The 22,303-nt window shown below is 39.5% G+C and overlaps 1 protein-coding gene across 1 annotated transcript in view; it reads left to right on the top strand.

Annotated features, from left to right (window-relative positions):
- The window catches only part of LOC145467047 (transmembrane prolyl 4-hydroxylase-like), a 23,886-nt gene extending 1,583 nt beyond the window's left edge, over positions 1 to 22,303 (top strand). The window contains exons 3-13 of the mRNA XM_081450567.1: positions 624 to 705; positions 1,362 to 1,540; positions 13,432 to 13,493; positions 14,058 to 14,092; positions 14,557 to 14,707; positions 16,290 to 16,347; positions 17,072 to 17,184; positions 17,776 to 17,866; positions 18,477 to 20,213; positions 20,606 to 20,655; positions 21,578 to 22,303. Coding sequence (XP_081306693.1) covers positions 624 to 705; positions 1,362 to 1,540; positions 13,432 to 13,493; positions 14,058 to 14,092; positions 14,557 to 14,707; positions 16,290 to 16,347; positions 17,072 to 17,184; positions 17,776 to 17,866; positions 18,477 to 18,755 — 1,050 coding nt within the window. The 3' untranslated portion in view covers positions 18,756 to 20,213; positions 20,606 to 20,655; positions 21,578 to 22,303. The remainder of the gene's footprint in view (positions 1 to 623; positions 706 to 1,361; positions 1,541 to 13,431; positions 13,494 to 14,057; positions 14,093 to 14,556; positions 14,708 to 16,289; positions 16,348 to 17,071; positions 17,185 to 17,775; positions 17,867 to 18,476; positions 20,214 to 20,605; positions 20,656 to 21,577) is intronic.

Below are 22,303 nucleotides of genomic sequence, written 5' to 3'. Positions count from 1 at the left end.
GAACCCAGACATGTATTGATATCTTCTAATGATAATCTACAATTCTATCTTCTGTGTGTAAATCCCTGAGTCAAAATTACAAGTTATCACGGAGTGAAACTTGCATTCATCGTATTCCGCGTGGATACCATAGTTTGTACATTCTATTATTTATATGTTTCGGACGTACAGATCAGGAAACTTTTAATAGTCTTTGCTTGGGAGATCGTAGGCCTCCAGCAAGACTACATAAAGCTTAAATCTGCGTTTAAATGCAAACATGAACGTGAATGAAAAATAGTGAATGCTAAATATGGAATGTTAGCTAATGTCAAAGCCAATTTTCTATAGCGTGACTCATTAAGTAACATAATCTTTAGTAAATTTCAGAGAAAGTTGTTTCCAGCCCACCTCATAACGCAATTAACGAAACATAAGTGTCGTGTGAGTGAAATTCTGAAAAGATGATAAAAGAAAACAAGTTTTCCTCACATGAATTTGTTTGTCGATCTGCTTCCTATAGAGTCATATACTATGTACTGTATCTTCGTGTATGCATTCATTGTCTTTTTCGGTCGCTTGGGTTTCTTTATTTCTGAGTATATATGGTAACTTGATTTATAGTCATCATTTGTTTGTTTTAGGTTGGTCATGTACAAAAAAGACAGTTAAGCCCTGGAAAGATTTATGAAATAACAACACTTAGCCTTAAGCCACCTGTATTTGGTAAGACAACTTCTTATTTAAGATTCTTTGGTCTGTAATGTTTTATGCTAGCTAAATTGGCTTAACATGTAAATAACATATTTCTTTGGGGTGTATAATATTTGTTTCCTGTTTTTGCCAAAGTTGTACGTGGTTGTTTTAAGTTTAATATTTTTCTTATAAGAAGACTGTTTTTTCTGGCCCAGGCTGAATATTCTTATTTTTCTGCCGATTTAAGGCTAAAAATATTCTTGTGAATATTCTTAGACTAGATAAAGGAACACAAAGTGGACTATACCAATAAAATGTCATATTATCCGGCCTATCATGACACTGATGGTGTTGAAGTAATTTTGGAGCTAGACTGCAGCCAATAAGCTGAAGTGACACACTTGACATCTTTCAGAAATGCTATCAGCATCAAATATATGGCTAGTGCTGAGTTTGTTGTTTTTTGGCTAGTTTTGCCGTTTAGTAAAAAACACAATTGTATTGTATTTACGAAATTTTCAACATGCAAAATTATATTCTTTTCAAAATCCCAGCCTCGGGTTTATTCTTAAAATGTTCCGAAAATGTCCAGTATTTCAGCCTCGATATTCTTATGAAATATATTCTAAGAAAAATAGTGTCTGCTTTTTTCTATGCCTTTTACTTGTTATTTTTTATTTTTCCAGAAATACCTAACTTTTTAACTGACGAGGAATGCCAGAAAATAATCAGTCTGGCTTCAATAGAAGGACTGGACACCAGTGAAGTCCAAGACCCCGAAACGGGAATCAACATCGAGCCAACCAATGAGAAAACATTTCACAGCTGGGACTACAACAGTGATGGCGTTATTGATAAAGTTGAGGTAAGTACGGAAGATGAACTGAGAATCAGAGATTAAACGAGGCCGTGGTAAACAGCTTGTTGTTTAACACTGTCCAATGCATTTGTGTCACGATTCCAGTAACGTTCCCAGAGTAACGCCCTTGGTACTCTCGCCGCTTGGCAGCTTTTTTTAGACTGTGTTCACACTTGATGCCTGAGCTCTGGCACTAAATAGTGTTGTGTTCAGACACTGGGTAGCAAGTGTGAACGTAGCCTTAGTGCTACTTTCGGAAGGTTTTCTCCGGATACTCCGATTTTCTTCTCTAAACGAAAAATAGAGAATAATTCATGGGCGCGCATAGATATAGAATTTTTCTTCTGGTGTTGAACTTGAAGATGAACACGAGATGAGAAATTCCATATCTACAAGCAACCATATGCTATGTTGTTTATGATATAAACATTCTAATAACGTCGTTTTTGACGATTTCCGACCACGTTCCGAGGTAACCACAGATTGCCGAAGGCTTACGAGGAAGATCTAAAGAAGTTTCAATCATACACCAACAAATCGGGTCAAACATGATATCAAACATCACGTCATCGATATCATATTGAAATTTTCGTAATTTCCAAGTGTTCAATGACGGCTTTTATCAGCGCTCGAATTCCCTCTGAAACACGTCAGTTTTTATACTAGACAACATTTCGAAATCCAAGTCGGCCATGATGGCTAGAACACTCAACATAAAAAGCAGATGGGGCTGATGTGGCTACGTCTCAAATATGGCGATTTTATTCATCTTTTTCAAGTTAGATTTTCATGTTAGATAGGATGCACCTCTGCAACCGCAATAACGACCAGATTTCGTATCTCGTCCTCCATTGAATTAAATATGAATCAGTTGGTTCTATTCGTTGATCCTCGTTGCTATTGGCAGCCTGGCAAAAATTTGCCGTATCTGTTCGAAACATTGGACGCGCGATGGCCGTTATGGTCAGTGCGCTCGAGTCCGGATCGAGCGGTGTGGGTTCGAGCCCTAGCCGGGACGTTGTGTTGTGTTCTTGGGCAAGACACTAACTCTTACAGAGCCTCTCTTCACCAAGCTGTACAAATGGGTGCCGGCGAGTTTAATTCTGGGATTAATGGAGCTAAACTGACTTACTTTTTCTTTGAAAGCTCAGCAAGAGCAGTTACATTTGACCGAGAATCGGAAAAAAAAAAAACGTATCATTACAAATTACACGATATTGACCTTGAGCGATCAGCTGATGTTATCAATTTATGTAAAAATGATATAGTACGTTCGCTCTCACGTGTTTCTTTCGTAGTTGACTGAACAAACACGTGTACACGGTTTATGTGCTTGTTCGCTATGTAGTGTTTCCTACTACATTGTCATTTTAAAACTGAAATAAATTCTCCATCAGAAAGAAGTAGAGAAGGCTCTATTTCAATAGGGGAGGGCGGTGGCCTTATGGTCAGTGCTCTCCAAGGTTAGTGAGTTCGAGCCCTGACCGGGGACATTGTGTTGTGTTCTTGGGCCAGACGCTGTACTCCCACAGTGCCTCTCTTCACTTAGGTGTACAAATAGGTACCGCCGAATTTAATGCTGGGGCTAACCCTTCGATAGACTAGTATCCCATCCAGGGGGAAGTAGAGATATTATTAGTCGCTTCATGCTGCAGGAACCGGGATAAGCTTCGGCGTGATGAGCTACTTGGCTTGCATGCAGACTGCTCGAGACACTGGCCCGTCTAGCTGTAAACAGACAGGTACCTTGCATTCTCATCTCGTGTCAAAATTAAAGAGGCTGATACAGGTTTAGCTAAAGACCTAATGAATTTTCTTGGAGGTCTTTCAGACCTTGTCCGGCGAACAAAAAAAGGCCATTTGCTTAGGTACCTCCAATGCCCACTCTTTCTAAGGGTGAGTTTGACCCCAATGAGGTGAAATGAGGATTTACTTTCCAGATGCTAGGAGACAATGTACGTACTTCAGAAAGTTACTGTTTTAGAAAGGTGTGTTCTCTGAAGCGATGTGCCACGGAAGGTTGCCTAGTTTGACGTATTGCTAGCATGGAACAAACCGCAGTCACACTCTGGACTCTCCAAATGACATTTTGCACGTTATCGAAGCAGGTATTTCTGCCGCCTTGGAACAGGGCGTCTTGTGATTATCATGTGGCCCAATATAACATTTAGGTTTTTGGAACTATGCGGTCTAAGAGGGAGCAGGGATGGCACAGTGGTGAGAGCGCTCTTCTTCCACCGATGCGGTCGGGTGTTAAATGTGGGTTGAGTTTGATGTTGGTTCTCGCCTTGCTCCGAGGGTTTTTCTCAGGGTTTCCCGGGTTTCCCGGTTTTCCTTCCTCCACAAAAACCAACATCTCCAAATTGCCATTCGAGCAGGACAGACGGGAACCCGCATGAAAACCAGCTAAGGCTGATGTGTCTTCCTATCTAAATATTGTAATTTATTTATTTATTTATCTACCCTCAGTGATGTCTACCTCAACCGCTAGGATTTCATCATTCCGGTCCACGTCTCGAGTTTTCTGCTGCCTTTCCATACCTTGAAGCCATGATCAGAGCATACATGTAATTTTAAAGAAAAGTTACATCTGGAATTTGTGATATCGTTGACCTATTTAGCGACTCGGGCTCTCTGCAACACATATAGGTACAACATTGCCTACGCGTGTGACCCTAATTAGAAACTCTTCTGATGTGCTCTGCCGACTTTATTTCAGTGGTTCCTTTCATCAAGTCCATTTTCAGCTAAAAGATGCTTTTGGCATTAAAAATTAATCCTTGCACTTTCAAGGCTGGAACACAAAAATGGGCTTGGAACCCCTTCCTCCCTGTTTTCGGAATGTTAAGGTACGGAATTATTATGTCAGTAAACTTAGTACTCCGGCATTGATTATATCTTCTGGTGCAATATCTTTCAAAACCTGCTTTCAAGCCTATTGCAAGGTATCTTCACAACCAGGCGGTGTGTGTGATCGTATTTGAATTAACCAATAATATGTTGTGTTCACAGCCGAATAGTGTCAGTGAAGTGAAGTGGTAGGTACATTACCTTTAATTCTCGGCGTTCGCTTTGAAATTTCCTCGCCGAGCCTCAACCGTAGCAGAACTTAAGGCCTTGTAGGGCGAAGAGTGGCACGGTGGTCCCTTGTTTTTATTGGATTTTTTTTTTAAATAAGTAAACGTAGACTTGGTTGTTAAGTGTGCTAATTGAAAAAGTTAATTACCTTTTTAATTATCAAAGGAATCAGTTCAATAACTGCCCCCATTGAATACTATCGTGTCTTACAACTCAACTTGATCGTGGTTCAGTAAATATTGTTTGCAATCTGCAATACCTTGAGGAATCTTGAATTGGTGTTTCATCGTGACAGTTGTGGCCCTTGGAAACTGTGCATTCGATAACTGCATTTATCTTCATACCGAAACAACTGATAGCGTCAGTTCCGTGGACGTCATTACATGGGAGACGTCAGTAGCGACAAATATCTCTCATTCCTTTAGGGTCAGTTCAAGCAATGCTTGAACAAGTTTATAATCATCGCCTTCCTCTAGCAGACGTTTGACACTGTTTTTGATCAACGGGGTCAAGCAATTTGCCCCAGAGCGTTAAGCGTAGTTTCTTATTGGTAGTTTTAGTTGACTGACTTAATTGGGTCCATATATTAGTGTAGACGAAACGTGCGTTGTTGCATTCACGCACACTGTTCGTTGTTGCAACAACGTTTCTTTTTTTTTTCTCTCTGTCATTAAGAGTCCAAACTAAGATCATGAGCTTGAACAGAAAGATTGTTAGAAAGCTTTCTCAGGTGGAGAAGAGACATGAAGCCTCCTTGGTACAGAGCCAGTTTGACAGCAAAAAGACATACTCTACCAATTCGCGGCGACTTTCCCGAAAGATTTCAGACCCTGGATTTTATAGAACTGCCAATCCTTTTGGCAACTCCCAAAACAGCTCAAGATTTCCAAAGCTGGTTGTCGAAAATGCACCGAAAAAGAAAATGAACGGTGTTGTCAGTCTGAACAAACAATGTGAGAGAAAATATAGATCGTGGAGTGATCCATGTGGAGAATGTCAATGTACAGAGAACAAGGAGAAAGTGAGTCATGTGGGAACATTTTACAAAGACGATGAGGACACTTTTTTACCAAGATTGGGTAAAGCGCGCAAAACAGAAACGGACAGCTGGGAAGAAAAATCTTTCTGCGATTCTCTATCAAGCTATCCGTGTTCCAGTATACCATCGCGAAGCCATTCGGTTTTAACGGATGGCGAAGAAGACTTTTTCGTCTTAAAACATGAGACTGTCTTCAGCTGGGTTTATGGTAGTAGATATGGTCGTAAGACGGGAAACAGATTACCATCCAGTATGTAATCTCCTTACAATAACACAACGTTATTTGAACCAAACAGATACTGTAAACAGCCAAAAGAAAAAGTGGATCAGTTTTCCTTTACTGAAATCGTCATTTTTATTCCATGTGATATATTATATTCTGTGTGTTTATTTTTCGTGTAAAATCAGTCATATAATCGCAGATAACATGTAATCACCAACGTCATATAGCCTAATTCAAAACAGGATGTTGTCAAAGACAGCGAAACATAAATTGGTATTATGTACAGTTAACATTTGAACTTGAAAAGTGTGATATCCATTGACCATTTTGGAACAGCCTCAAGTTATGTAGTGTTTGTTTACAAACTTGAAAGCAATCATAATTGATTGGAGGGCGTTTCAGTGGAAATTTCTGTGGGTTTGGAGTCTGTTATGTTTACTTAAGAAGAGGTTAATATTCGCCGGGAACCACTGAATTAAACATATCAACTCATATCATATATTGGGTATTATATATGATAAATAAAGATAATAAATTAAGACACTTCATTTGAAACATTACTGCATGGTTCAATATTGAATTTTATTTCATAAACGTTTTTTTACCCGCAATGGCTGAGTACATGCAATACTGACGCTTCGGTATGAAAATAAATATTTTATTTCGCCCGAAGGGTTCAATTCAGGTGTATTGCTTGTTATTTACTCGACTTATGATTGTTTTTTTCAACACTGATCTTGAAGTCCTATATGATTTTAATAGCGTTTACTCCAGTTGCGGAATTTACTCCCGTCCCGGTGAGAACTATCAAAATTATGACAAATTGAACATGGCAAGATAAAGATAAAGTACAAATATTTCACAAAATTTAGCCTGAAGCAGTACCAACATTGCGAAATTGATATTGTTTAAAAACAAGTCCAAAACATTACAGGCTAAAAGGGTCACGGTTACACGTGTTCGTGTTGTCAACTGCGTGAAATACGCGTGAACAACAACGTGACCTCTGACGTTATTTAATTGATCGAGTTATAGAAAAACGAGTGGAAGTTTGGGAGAATGAGAAATACCGTGGGAATACGAGCATCAAGTGAGTGTTTCCACAGCTTTTTCGAGTTTTCCCAATCTTTCACGAGTCATTCTATATCTTAACAGAAACAGGAAGAAAATGATTTTTATTTCGTTTAGAAAGGAAGGAATATCACTCGTTTAACTCGATTATGAAAATGTAAATTATCTTTGCTCGCACTTAATCCTTATCTGTGTCTGTATCGGGTTGTAAATTAAGTACAGCAATTAGCATACACTTCAGTTGTTACAGGGTGTTATCTTATGTACTATATTAGTCAAAAGATGTCCGGATATCCGTATGAAGTGGTTCTCGATTCACTGTCAAAGTTATTGTGTAAAAAAGTTAATGATTTCCCTTGGTTTAATTGCACTTGTAGAGATTTCTAAGAACCTTTTCAAAACTCCCCTAACATGCCCTATCTAGTCAGCCCACACAGGGTTCGCTTTTGAACCAATCAGAACTCGGCGCGGTGTTTTCCCGCGCTAGGGGCCCGCAGCATTTTGCCGTGACTCAGTGACTGCTGCTTGAAACAATGGCTTAAAATCCAGCAGAGAATTATGTCTTTTCTCCTGAGTATATCGTCTTTGTTTCTGTTTTTCACATGTTTATTAATGATAATTACCACCTTCTTGTATTTAAATCGCGCACTTTGTATGCCTCTTTGAATCTAAAGATGGTATAGAATAACACCAAAATATAACATCGCTAATTTTCCTTGCATCTGTTGTCTATATATTAGTCACAATGCAGTTACTCGGGTTAACCTTTATCCTTTATGAACTGAAATTATCAGCGGGTAATGGGTTTTAAACGAAAATAGAAAGTGACATTTTTCGCTTTGCAGCTGCATGCAGCGTGAATTGAAAAAGTCATTGAAGACGATTTTGATACATTTTCTCTGTATGAATTTCTCTGATGATTTCCTCTTAAAGGAGTCCTGTTTAGTTGTTATTTGTCGCTTAATAACGAGCACTAATGACGCTCAACTGTGAATATTTTGGCCAAAATTTCAAGATCCGCGAGCGATCATCCGTACCCTTTCTTTGTGTCTGTCCTTGTATTTGACACTTGAAGTTAGCCAGCGTGTGATAAATTGGACAGTTATTGTATGAAATATGAGGCGGGGCGACCTCATGGTTAGTGCGTTCTCTCCGGATAGAGCGGGTTTGGTTCGTGCCATGGGGTTATGTTGTTCTGCAACAACCTTTACTCTCACATTGTCTCTCTCCACCCAGGTGTATAAGTGATGAATTTTATGCTGGTGGGTAACCTTGCAATGGACTAGCATCCCATCAAGGGGGGAGTAGAAATACTTCTAGTCACTTCGGGCTACAGAAACTGAGATAACCTCCGGCCTGATGGGCCACTTGGCCCATATGGAGGCTTTTTTCTTATTGTATGAAATAGAGCCTTCTCTGTTTCTTTCTGATGCAGAATTTACTTCAGTTTTAAAATGTCACTGTTGCGTAAAACACTAGAGAACAAGCACATGAACCGTGTACACGTGCTTGTTCAGTCAACTACGAAAGAAAACATGTGCAAGAGAACGTACTGTATTATTGAACTGAACCCTGACTATGAATTAAAGTATGGAACTACGAGGCGCGTGGGCGACTGAATCCATGGTCTACTTGGCAGACGATAATATGTCACAATTTAAGATTAATTACAGAACGGATGCATTAAAAACTGACGTCAATATGTTCCAAAATATCAAGTCTATATTTTCCCTGGGAAAGTGCAAGGAAGCCTGTCTTTATTTCAGCGAACTGAAATTATCTCGGAATGTACGGCGTTATAACTTTCAAACTACCTACAATTACTCCAAAATAAAACCCGCTGAATTGTAACCAAGTTCAGTCCACTTGGGAAGTACTTTGAACACAACAATAACAAAAAAACAAAACAAAAAAGAAACAGAAAGTGAGACTTTTTGCTTTACAGTTGAAAGCAACATGAATTAAAAGACGAAGACTACTTTGGATGATTTTCTGTGATGTTTCTCTTAAAAGGAGTCCCGTTTAATTGTGATTTGTCGCTTGATAACAAGAACTAACGACGCTAAACTGTGAATATTTTGGCGAAAATTAAAAGTTCCGCGAGCGATGATCCGTACACTTTCTTTATGTCTGTCGTTCTATTTGACACTGGAAGTTAGCCAATGAGCGTGCGATGAACTTGGCAGTTATTGTATGAAATATGAGGCGGGGCAACCTCATGGTTAGTGCGCTCGTCGCCGGATAGAGCGGTTTTGGTTCGAGCCACTGTGTTGTGTTCTTGGGCAAAACGCTTTACTACTACAGTGCCTCTCTCCACCCAGGTGTATAAATGATGAATTTTATGCTGGTGGGTAACCTTGCAATGGACTAGCATCCCATCCAGGGGGGAGTAGAAATACTTCTAGCCACTTCGGGTTACAGAAACCGGGATAAACTCCGGCCTGATGGCCTACTTGGCTCGTAGGCACTTTTCTTATTGTATGAAATATAGCCTTCTCTATTTCTTTCTGGTGCAGAATATACTTCAGTTTTAAAATGTCACTGTTGTATAAAACACCAATGAAAAAGCACTTTTACCGTGTACACGTGCTTGTTTAGTCAACTAAGAAAAAAAACGTGTGAGAGAATGTACTACCCATATTATTGAAATTACCCCTGACTTTAAATTAAAGTAAATATGGAACTACGAGGCGCGTGGGCGACTGAATCCACGGCCTACTTGGCAGACGATACTATGTCACAATTTAAGATCAATTATAGAGCAGACGCATTAAAAACTGACGTCAATATGTTCCGAAATATCAAGTCTATATTTTCCCTAGGAAAGTGCAAGGAAGCCTGACTTCATTTCAGGGAACTGAAACGATCACGACACGTAGGGCGTCATAACTTTCAAGCTACGTATAGTTATTCCAAACTACAATGTACAAAAGAATTTCTGTAACCAACCACTAGCCTAGTTTATTTCGTTAGGAGGTTCTTTAAAACCCGCTGAATTGTATCTAAGTTCACTCCACTTGGAAAGTCCTTTGAACACAACAACAATGACAAAAAAAAAATAAAGTAAAAAATAAAAAATAAAAAATAAAAAACAGAAAGTGCGGTTTTTTTGCTTTACAGTTGAAAGCAACATGGATTAAAAGACGAAGACGACTTTGATACATTTTGTTTGGATGATTTTCTGTGATTTTGCTCTTAAATGGAGTTCCGTTTAGTTGTGATTTGTCGCTTGATAACGAGAACTAACGACGCTAACCTGTGAATATTTTGGCGAAAATTAAAAGTTCCGCGAGCGATGATCCGTACCCTTTCTTTATGTCTCTCGTTCTATTTGATACTGGAAGTTAGCCAATGAGCGTTCGATGAAGTCGACAGTTATTGTATGAAATATGAGGCGGGGCAACTTCATGGTTAGTGCGCTCGCCGTCGCCGGATAGAGCGGGTTTGGTTCGAGCCACTGTGTCATGTTCTTGGGCAAGATACTTTACTCTCACAGTGCCTCTCTTCAGCCAGGTGTATAAATGGGTACCAGCGAATTTAATGGTGGTGGGTAACCTTGCAACGGAGTAGCAGCCCATTCAAGGGGGATTAGAAATACTCCTAGTCTCTTCGGACCACAAAACCCGGAATAAACTCCGGCCTAATGGACCACTTGGCTCGTAGGCAGTTTTCTTATATTATGAAATATAGCTTTCTCTATTTCTTTCTGATGCAGAATTTACTTCAGTTTTAAAATGTCACCGTTGTATAAAACACTAAAGAACAAGCACATCAACTTTGTACACGTGTTACGAAAGTAAACATGTGCAAGAAAACGTCCTATAGTATTTTAATGACCCCTGACTTTAAATTAAAGTAAGTATGGAACTACGAGGCGCGACGGTGGGCGACTGAATCCACGGACTACTTGGCAGACGATACTGTGTCCAAATTAAGATCAATTACAGAGCAGACGCATTAAGAACTGACGTCAATATGTTCCAAAATATCAAGTCTGCATTTTCCCTGGGAAAGTGCAGGGAAGCCTGACTTTAATTCAGCGAACTGAAACGATCCCGGAATGTACTGCGTCATAACCTTCAATCTACGTACAATCACTCCAAAATAAAATGCAGAAAAGAATGTCTATAACTCACGAAAAATTTCGTTAGGAGATTCTTTAAAACTCGCTGAATTATCACCAAGTTTAGTCCACTTGGAAAGTACTTTAAACGCAACAAAAGAAAACAGAAACTGAGTTTTTTCGCTTTACAGTTGAAAGCAACGTGAATTAAAAGACGAAGACGATTTTGATACATTTTCTTTGGATGACTTTCTGTGATTTTTCTCTTAAAAAGAGTTTTGTCTAGTGGGATTTGTCGCTTGATCTCTGATAGCGAGCGCTAGAACTAACGACGCTAAGCTGTGAAAGATCCGCGAGCGATGATCCGTACCCTTTCTTTGTGTCTGACCTTCTATTTGAAACTGGAAGTTAGCTAATGAGCGTGCGATAAACTTGACAGTTATTGTATGAAATATGTGGCGGGATGACCTCATGGTTAGTGCGCTCGTCTCCGGAACGAGTGGTTTTGATTCGAACTACTGTGCTATGTTCTTGGGCGAGAAACTCAACTGTCACAGTGCCTCTCTCCACCCAGGAGTATAAATAGATACCGGCGAATGTAATGGTTTTGGTGGCAGCCCATCCAGAGGGGAGTAGAAATACTCCTAGTCACTTCGGGCCACAGAACCCGGGATAAGCTCCGACCTGATGGGCCACTCGGCTCGTATGCAGACCTTTTTGATTGTATAAAATATAGGCTTCTCTCTTTCTTTTTGATGCAGAATTTACTTCAGTTTAAAGCGTCAATGTTGTTTAAAACACCAGCGAACAAGCGCGTGAACTGTGTACACGTGCTTGTTCAGTCAACTACGGAAAAAAAAAAAAAACGTGAAAGAGAACGTATTTTAATGTTTACATGACCCCTGACTGTGAATTGATGGCATTAACAGATAAGCTTAATATCGTGTTATTTGTATTGACACGTTTTTCCATTCTCCATGAAAAGTAACTAACTACATGCGCTTGCTGTACTTCTGAAGGAAAAGTAAATCAGTTTGGTTCCAGTACAAAAAATCTTTTATTTTCACCAAAAACTTAACCTACCTTAATTCGTCATTTAATTCAGTTTGAAGGACCGACTGGCCACAATTTGTACAGAAAGCAAATATCTGTGGTCGCCTGAAGGCATATTAATTTAAAAGTCGTAGTCCTACACTTCTGTAAAACGAGGTTCACACCTGGGGCCCGTTTCTCGAAAGCCCCGGAAACTTTTTGGGTCCGCAAAGCCATTTTTAATTAATCTTTATCTAAAAACAGAGAGGTGTGAGCGCCTGAAACTTCTTATATGAAGAGAACCTCTCTTCATATTAAGACTACTTGAATAAAACAGCTCTGTAATCATAAGGTTTCGGATTTTGCTACGTCTTTCTGGGCGCGAAAACTTTTCGGTACCTTCGAGAAACGGGCCCCAGATCTGAAAAAATAGTAACAGTTCTTTATCATCTCCTTGCTTCAGTCAGTCAGTTTTCAAGCCTAAGTCGGGAATTTTTGATCGCAACTGATTAACTTCGACGCCTCGTGTCTGTCATTACATTCTTTATATATATATATAAGAATATATTTTAAAAGAATATCGAGGCTAAATTTTAAGAATATTTTAAGAATTAATCCGAGGCCGAGATTTTGAAAACAATACAATTTTGTGTTTTGAAAATTTGGTAATACAATAAAATCTAAGAATATTCACAAGAATGTTTTCAGTCTAAATTTGGCAGAAAAATAAGCTAGAATATTCAGCCTGGGCGGGAAAAGGGACATAAAAAAAAAAAAGAGTGTATTTCATTTGGTAGTAGTATCCTTTTAAGAAAGTAGAGCTGATACCTTGAACCATCAGTATGCGTATAATAGAGAAGAACTTGGTATACCAAAGGGAAAATATGCTGGTTTGCAGTGCTGTAAATCTGCCGTTGTTTACGCTCCTATGGTGGAGGGTTTAGAGATCTTATTTTTAAGAAATATGTTTACTATAGCTATTAGATATTTCAGTATAGAGTAACACTGAATTCTTTTCGGTATCTTTTAGGTCCTCTTTATGACAACCGGTTTTCTACATTGTTATATGGCTCGTGTTTGTCGTGGATATAACGCGCGCTCTGGTTGGCTAATTCTAGGGCATTATTCTCCCGTAACGTCCACGGGCCGATTACGGGCCTACAAAAACAATTCAAAAAGCCATATAATAAACAAGTTATTAACCTCGAACGTTCGGTCTTTACGGGAAAATCTCAAACTTCGACTTTGCCATATTGACCTCGCTATCGCTCGGTCAATACGACAGGGTCTCATTTAAGATTTTCCCGTAAAGACCTCACTCTCGGTTAATAAGTAGTTAAAATATTATTTTACATAAGCAGATGGGTTTATTCTTGCCTTATATTTAATAGGTGATGCATAATCTTGTTGACCTCAGTGATTTATATTTCTCTGAAGAAGACGTCGACAAGATGTGAGTGATTCTTTACACTGAAATTATCATCACCACCACTTTGGCCACCAACAGGGTGGCAAAGGGTTTATTCGTGATACGTGATGTGATGCGTGATGTGATGTGAGGGTTTATGCGTGATACGTTATGGTGTGTGATGTGCGGAAAGCAACTAAAACACATACACGATGCGTGAATTTATGAAAAAGTAAGCCGTTGTTAACTGTAGGTAATAGTATGTGTGATTCGGGAGTTTTGTTGAAACTCGACCCCATAACCCCAGAAACGGGAACACACCCTCCCCACCTCTCTTTGCTACCCTCCAACGTTGTTAACGACAACGGCTACCATCACCACCACAACAAGCTACATCACCACCACTGAAAGCCATGACCCCTCCACCCCGGAACCACAACTACCATTACCAATACAACAGTCTCCGCCACCTCTACGACCGTGTCATCACCACCAAAATCACGCATCACTACAACCAACATCTCCACTGAAACCACCAATGTCATTGCTTACCTTTTTGTCATGATGTGGCGCATTCGCCCTAAAATTCCCTTATTTTAATATTTGCAGGTTTGCTAAGCTCAAAGTAGACAAGAATAACGATGGCGAGTAAAAGTTTTGCTCCTGCTTTTTACTTACGTTGTCTTCTTTTAGAAACTAGTTCAAAGAAAATACCTGCGCTGAATGGTTGAAGTCGTGTTTTTACTTAACAATTAGATTATGAGCTCAAGATTTCTTTGAAGTGATAGTTGATGAGGCCAACACACTCGTGGAACTAGCTGAGTTTGGAAGAACTCGGAAAAGCTGTGCAAACACTCGCCTGTCGACTCGTGTTCCCACAGCATTTCTCGTTCTCCCAGACTTCCACTAGTGTTCTTACAACTCGATAGAAACACGGTACATGTTTTCTGTTTCTTAAAAATTAATAAATTTAGTGTTTTCATTTCTGTGTAGTTTATTTATTTACAAACAATCCGTAGTCAAGAGCTAATGAGCAAAGATAAAGTGTGTGGCCAAGATTTCTTGCAATCTCCTCAGTAATTAACTACAGGTGTATTTTGTTTTAAAGGGGTTATGGACTTGAAGGAGTTTCTGGCAGTAACGACCCACAGAATAATGACCAGTCTTCACAGCATGGCAAAGAAGCTACCTCGTGTCAAAAGCCGAAACAGCAGGCAAACATGGCTGGACCATCGAAAAATCAAAGGCCTGAATGACAAGTATAAATATTTTTTGGTTAAACTGACATAAGCTGTCTGTCTAGGTGGGGATAACATATTGTTCGCGACAGTCCCTTTCACGTTCGCAGAATAAGAGATGGAGAAATGCTCCGCACCCAGAAGTTAAACGTTTAATATGGCCTAAAGACCCGAAGCAACAGACCTTTCTCGCATTATTTCCAACAAACAATTGCTTCGAGTCGATATCAGGGTGGACAAAAAGACACAGCAATGTATAAAAATGTATGAAAATGTCCACCCTAACCTCGCTCTGGAGCTGTTGTTCGAACGCACTGAAGTAGAATGCGGGAAAGGTCTATGGCCAATACTCGAAAGCAAAACCCAAAACTTGAACCCAGTAGAAAATCCTAGCCACCCAAAACTTAAGGCGAAGGGCTAGGCAATTGAGAGAGAGAAGGGCGTGAATAAAATATCCAAAAGCTGCCAGTCATTTAGTGGCAAAACAGAATAAAATACCGAGGATAAAGACACACGCTAAAGGAGAAACAAAAGAATTGGAAGGAACGCGACCCAAAGGATAGCAGCCTGAACGCCAGTAATCTGACTAGGGCATTAGGCACCCTTTCAGGCTACCATGGGAAAAGGAGAAACGATGCAACAGCACGTGCATAGCTCTTATTCATACTCGCTTAGTAAGGGGCTAAAGGGGCTGGTGTGAATTGATAGTCCCGAAAAGACTGTTGTTGGTGATTGAAATGTCCAAAAGCTGAAAGGAAGTCATCTTCGGAGTAAAGGACAGACAATCGATCCATGATGGAGATTTCCGATCGGGTTTGCGAAAGGCAAAAATGACAGTCCTTTTCGAGGACTGTACTTAAATGGACAATCGCACCAGTCGAACTACCATTTACTGTATTACAAGCATCCTTTGTATCCACACTAGGTTTAGGCTTTCGATAAATGAAGGTATTCTAGAATTATTGTGGGTTATAAGCCACAGGATTTAACACTTTGTATTGGCCCTGAATTAGAGCGGTTTTCAATTGAGTGTCATAAAACCAAAAGCAAACCAATTACTTACCAATTAGACTACTCAGCCAATCTCAAACCGTAGTAAAACCAAAACTAAAACCAAAGTAATTGTCTAATTGCTTTCGACACTCAATTGAGAATCGCTCTATCCCAGTTAAAAGTTCGTGTTGATTCTGGGTCCAGATCAACTGGTTTCTGTTGCGTGCCTTTGTTTTCACATGTGCTGGGAGGGTAATTACTCATTTTCCTTGAGCGTGACTCTCTTATCTCGCGCCTTATATCACATTATATTACATATCACATCGTTGTCGTAGTTACCTAGCTTACTTAATGCGGGAAAGGTCTGTTGCTTCGGGTCTTTAGGCCATATTAAACGTTTAACTTCTGGGTGCGGAGCATTTCTCCATCTCGAAGTTACCTAGCTTACTTACAAGCCCTGCTTTACCATTTAATTAAGCCATTCACTTAATTACCCAGCATGCGCATTCGTAGCGGGCACAGAAGTAATATAGTGCGCGAGCTGGGTGCAGGGGAACGCTTTACCTTAATAAATTAAATTAAGAGTTTTAATCAAAATATTCCTTTTCAGAGTGGCAGCTTTAACAAAGCTTCCCAGGGCAGTTGTAGAAGAAAGCGAGGAACTTCAGGTGAGAATATATTGTGATCAAACACAAGACTGAAATGCCTAGCGGAAAGTTTCCACATCATAGCTTGCTCTGAATGAACACCTCTGCGCAGCGGCCACTAGACTGTGTCCGAAGTGAAAGAGGATGTTAAAAGACATGAACGTAACGTTACCTGGCTAAATAACTCAATTTTTGATTGATTGATTGATTGTTTGATTGATTGATTGACTGACTGATGGGTGAATTAGTTATATAACGTAACTGGGTGACCGACTAAATTATTATTGGCATCACCCACTGACTTACTGACTGTAAACGCGCAATTCGATTAACTACACAGTAATCGTCGAATGACGGCACTGGGAGCTCATCAATCTTCCTATTGATTTTCGATAGAAACCTCTAATTGTTTTAAAATAGACAGACCTATTGAGTTTTTAGTTTAGTGAATAAATGAAAGGAGTAAATGAACCACCACTTACATGACTGACTGACTGACTGACCGACCGACCGACCGACCGACCGACCGACCGACTGAATGTCAATTGATTGGTTGGTTGATTGATTGTTTAGAGTGGCGTAGCAGATTTCTTCATTGATTCGTCAGACACCATTCTAACCGATCGACTGATGGTGCGAGTAGGTGTTTGGCGGGCTGAGCGACGGACTGATTGGTTGATTATGAATTGATTGAATAACTGATTGATTGCTTAATTGTATGATGTATTGACATATTTACTTTTAGGTTGTTCATTATCATCCCGAGGGACATTATCACTGTCACCATGACTCACAAGACGTCGACCCAAGGGTTCCTTGTTGTGTTTTCCGAGACAGGCGTCACTGCCGTCTTTGCAGGTACTTTTAGTCCACTGAAAAGCAGATTTTAATAATAGAATTAAAATAGTTACTAGTTTTATAAAGTATCACTCAACTTTTCCATGAAAGGGCTGTTCTCTTGTAGGAAAGGGTGGGAGGAGATTGCGATGGGGGTGAGGGGGGAGGGGGGAGGGGGGAACTGGCGCGTCTTTATCCCCTGACTACTTTTTCCCCTCTTACCTAGTTCTTGTTCCCTTCTGCAGAGGACAAAAGCCATCCCAAGAGCTTCCACTTAAACCACTTATCACGGAGTTAAATTTTCTAGGATTTTTTGTGAACTGAAGAATCTTTAAAATCGTAAGATGATTACCCTGTTTGCCAGATGATTTCTCCACATATTCTCGGAGCGGGGTGTGTAACCGTAGGCCGTCAGCCTGAAAAATTGTGTAGGCATCTATCTTCTCACAAAGTGATGAACTGAAGTAAGCGCGGAGAACTCTGGCCTCTTCCGCACCAGACTCCTCCCCGCCAAATCGCTTCGCTCGCCGATTCACTCTTCGCTCGTGGGTGTGACTCAAAGGTGAGCCTTCTCGCAGGCTAGTAAACTCGATTCCGTTTCTTTCATTGTAGATATATCACTGTACTGTACTTTCTAAACGACGTGGAAGAAGGAGGCGAGACTGCATTTCCAGTTGCTGATAACGCAACGTTTAGTACCGAGGTACAGTACAAAAACTCCATTACTTAGTAACAAACTTGAAAAAAATCTCAGTTTTGTTTTTGTACCAGTGTCTAGAACGAACTGTTTAGGTCTTAAATGCTTGTGAATTATATAACGCGACAGGGTTGCCACAGGTCAGGAAATGATCAGGAAAAAAAACGGAATTCTTCACCGTTAGGGAAAAGTCAGGGAATTTAGAATTGAATCAGTGAAAATTGACATTTGGGGCAAAATTCAGGGAAAATTGAAATAATTTAACACGGCATTGAAGGTTGTGATCTCAACGATGTTTTTTTCTCAATGAAGAAGGAAAATTTGATGAAAACATTCTGGTCTTCATGAACGAGTAGAAAGGAAGGCTGTAAGTTCACGCTAGAAGTAACTACTTTGTCTGACATTTTGTATTTATTTAGTCGGGGAAATTGTATCTTATCAGGGAATTTTGAAAAGTGATGTCTATGGCGGCCATGCGCAAGTTCATTAAATCACATGTATTCCTTATTTAGGAACAGGCCTGGCGCGGTCGTTAGATGTGGGTTGCAATATCCAATGTAATGTGGATTATGTTAGCACTACCAATATAAAATGATATTGTGCTTCGTTCCTTCAGGACTGGGCAAAGATCACGAAATTCCGCTGTGATTTGAGCAGGCATTGCCACAAAGCCAACTTGTTTGTAAAGCCACGAAAAGGAACAGCAATTATGTGGTACAATCACTTACGTGACGCCAATACTGGATGGTACGGGGGGCTAGATCAGATGAGCTATCATGGAGGATGCGATATCATCAAGGGCGAAAAATGGATCGCCAACAATTGGATTAATATTCTGGGCGAGTCACGTGAAACTTTGGTTTCCTACAAAAATCCCAAGAAGAGAATTAAATAGCAAGTTCGAGACCGTTGATAGAGGATTTTAGCTGACCAGGCAAACTCTGGAATATGACTTAAAAACATACACTGGATCCAAAAATACGTACCTCTTGTTAAAGGCTAGTTTTCACTAGCGACGGAGTCAGAGTCTTAGTCGTAGTCGGAGTCGTAAGAGAGCTTATGACGTGGTGAAAATCAAACATCGGAGTCGTAAGCGGAGTCATAAGCTCGACGGAATCGCAGTCGGGAGAATCAGAATGTTTCCATTTCTTCTGATTCCGTATTACTACCCCGTCGCTTATGATCCAGTGAAAGTTATAGATTGTAGGATTCGAAAGCAGAAGCTGAAGAACCATCCCCAATCACAAAGCCCGGAATCGAACATTGTGATTAGTTTATTCTTCCGCTACTGTTTTCGACTCCGATAATCTAGTTTTCATTGGATCGTAATCGACGGAGTTACAAGCAGAATGGTTGTTCTGCTTCCGACTCCGTTGGTTTAATTTTCACTAGATCGCATCACTTTTCGCTTCTGATTACGACTCCGTTATTTAAAATCTGATGGTTTAAGTTACTTACAAAATACACCTTAGGTGCCGGGTGGCTTATTGGTGTAAACCTAGATAAAGCTATTCAAGAATTGGCTTGAACTTTGATTTCGGTTTTGTTACTTTTCATTTAGGTTTTTGTCCCTCGGGTTTGAATTTGACAGAGCAGTGAAAAATAGTTTTACACAACAAAGAATAGTTTAATAAATTGATGATGCTTTGCATAGTTTCCGTACATTTCTTAAAACAAGACAACATGAACAGTAACAACTTTCTTTCTGAAATCGTTGTGAAAGGCGTAATTGTCCAGAACAAAAATTAGCGAGGCCGCAGAATCTCACGTCAAACGAAAAACAACAAAACGGCGAGATCCCCTACATTAAGCCTACTACGTATTGGAAAAAAAATAAAGAAATTAAGAAATTAACAAAAAAAACATGGTTTACACATTTTATTGCTTTGTCACTAAATTCTTCTATTGTTATTGTGGACGGCAACCTTAAAGTCGTCTGAGACTTATGGACTGAACGAGACCATTTTTAGTTATGTGACTGAAAATTGACGCGAAAATGATCTTGGTTTTAATTTAAATTGCAAATTATTCAAAGCGCGTGTGCTGTCGCTGCTAATTATTCATCACAAGTTCAGTTTGCCATCGCCTTCGCTGGTTCTTGCTCCGTTTATGTAATCGCTTCGGAAATGGAAAAGCTTGCTACAATACCCTGGTAAAACAGAAGACTGCTACGTCCGGACAAAACGGCAGATATGCCGCGTGTTCAGGTATCGATGTTTGGAGCAAAATTCAAGTTAAAGGGGAGATTTTACGCGCACTTTGTGGTGACAGACACGCGTGTTGAATTCTGGAGACTTGTTTTAGCCCTTCGCTCGCTCTGGTTATGGCTGTTGACTTGGTGGGAGTTTTTCAGGTTGGTAGTTTATAGAAACCACTGTTAAATGGGTAAATGTTTGTATTCTCTCGTCGTTTATCACATACGCGACGTTGTATATTCAGTCGAAGGAGAAACTACTCAGAGCTCTGCATTACTGTATGTGACTCGCTACAGTGTAACGCAGCTGTGGAAAAACTAGTTTACTCGCGAAAGAGCTATTATAAATTTTTGATTTAGAACAAGCAAGCACAAGTGGTTATTATATTTCAGGGTTTAATATTTTTCATTCTGAACATACACCCTCTCCAGAACAGACATGCACTTCTAATTTCAGCCCGAGTACTGCGTAGCCCTGGTTCACCCCAATCTTAAACTCTTATCGCACTCAGGGAATCTAAATTTACATGTATTTTTTTCTGTCGTTTCAGGGCTTATTAAGGATCGTTTTAAAATTTATGACTGCTCTGTGTACCCAAAGGTGAGTATCATTGAACTCTCGGAATTACTTATTTTGTTCTGCTGTAATCTTGTTCGTTTATTGTTTGCTGTAAAAGAGGACTAATTTTCTTCTTTAACTTTGTTCTATCACCGAAGCAAATTTTACGAAAAAACCTTCCATTTCGACGAACAAACATTGTGCAAGTTCGGCATGGAGTTTGCGCATCGAACGTTCGATGGACTCAAATGGTATCTGTTGAAAAGTGTAATTTTTTTTATATATAGCTATTGAAATTGCTTCGTAATAGTTTAATTATAATAACACGTTCTATTAAATTTGCCTTAACCAAAAGAAAGATGCGACTCTCCCACGATCACCGGGTAACCTACCCTGCCCTGTCGAGAGAGGGTTAAAGAGGGACACAGGGGGTATTGATTACGGTTAGACTACTTCCTTCTCCTGGGAAATGAATGTTGAAAATTCAAGATGTCAAATACTTAAAATAGGGCCGGTATTTTTTTGGCCGCGAATTTCGAAACTAGACAGTTTTTTATCTGATACTTTTTTTGTGAATACCATTAAATGAACACTGTAATGTTGTTGCATCGGTGTTATATACGCGTTCAATTATTAAAAATCCAGCTGAATTGTGTAGGCGTTGAATTTATGTATTGTTGCACGCTAAATTTTATTTTGTCGCGATTTTTGGCGTGGAATTGTAAGAAAAGCACACCTAAAATTGAAGGCTGAGTGAAAACTTTAAACTTTAGTAAACAAATCGTTAACTGAACAATCTATCGTGTGATAATTTCTGAGCCAAAAATATTACATTTGAATACATTGTCAGGTTATGTTCTACCACCTGGAACTCTTAACTGTTATGTATTATTGCTGATAAAGCTCATTGCCAATCGTCTGTTGGCTATTGCTATATTTCTAATGTTGGTCTCTTCTCTTGCAGGAGTGAAGAAAATGTATCGCACTATCAAAATCTCCATTGAAGTTTCCTAATAAGGATTTCTACCATTGATTTTTTCCGTGCTAAATCCTTGTACAATGAAGAAATAACACGCTTACTGGACATTTTTAGCGATCCAAATTACGAGAAACAGAAACGAGATCGCGGAATAAAGCCTCCAAGACATCCGGCAAGAGTAAAAAGCGTCAAGTACTTTGGCGAAAAAAAAGAAATCTAAGTCTTTGGGCGGGAAATTTTTTGCGCTTATAAAAGGGACCGATTAATTAAGAAAAAAAAAACGAAGTCTTTTCGCGGGAAAAAAGGCTGCGCTTTTAAATGGAGTCTCTTAGCGAGTCAAAAATAAACTAAGTCTTTTGGCGGGAAAAATCTGTGCATTTCGCAAACAGATTTCACTCATCAAAAGACTACATTTATTTTGACTTGGTGCTAGACCCTGTTTAAAAGTTCAGAAATTTTTCCCGGCTCGGCAACCCTACATAGTCAAAAAATAATAAAAGAGATAGCCTACATTCCGACTAGTTTCCAGCCCCCTTTTAAAAGCGCATTTTGTTTTGTCTTTCCCATGTAAATAAAGCAAGACTCATTTGTTTATTTTAATTTTATTGAAATGTTAAGTAGCTATAAACTTATTTAATTTACAAGTTGTAATACTTGTTAACTACATTTCTAAGTACAAATGGAAATAAAATGAAACAATTTTGCTAAGAA

This window comes from Orbicella franksi, chromosome 14, assembly GCF_964199315.1.
Source record: "Orbicella franksi chromosome 14, jaOrbFran1.1, whole genome shotgun sequence".
Classification (NCBI taxonomy): domain Eukaryota; kingdom Metazoa; phylum Cnidaria; class Anthozoa; order Scleractinia; family Merulinidae; genus Orbicella; species Orbicella franksi.
This window is presented reverse-complemented; position numbering and strand designations above follow the sequence as displayed.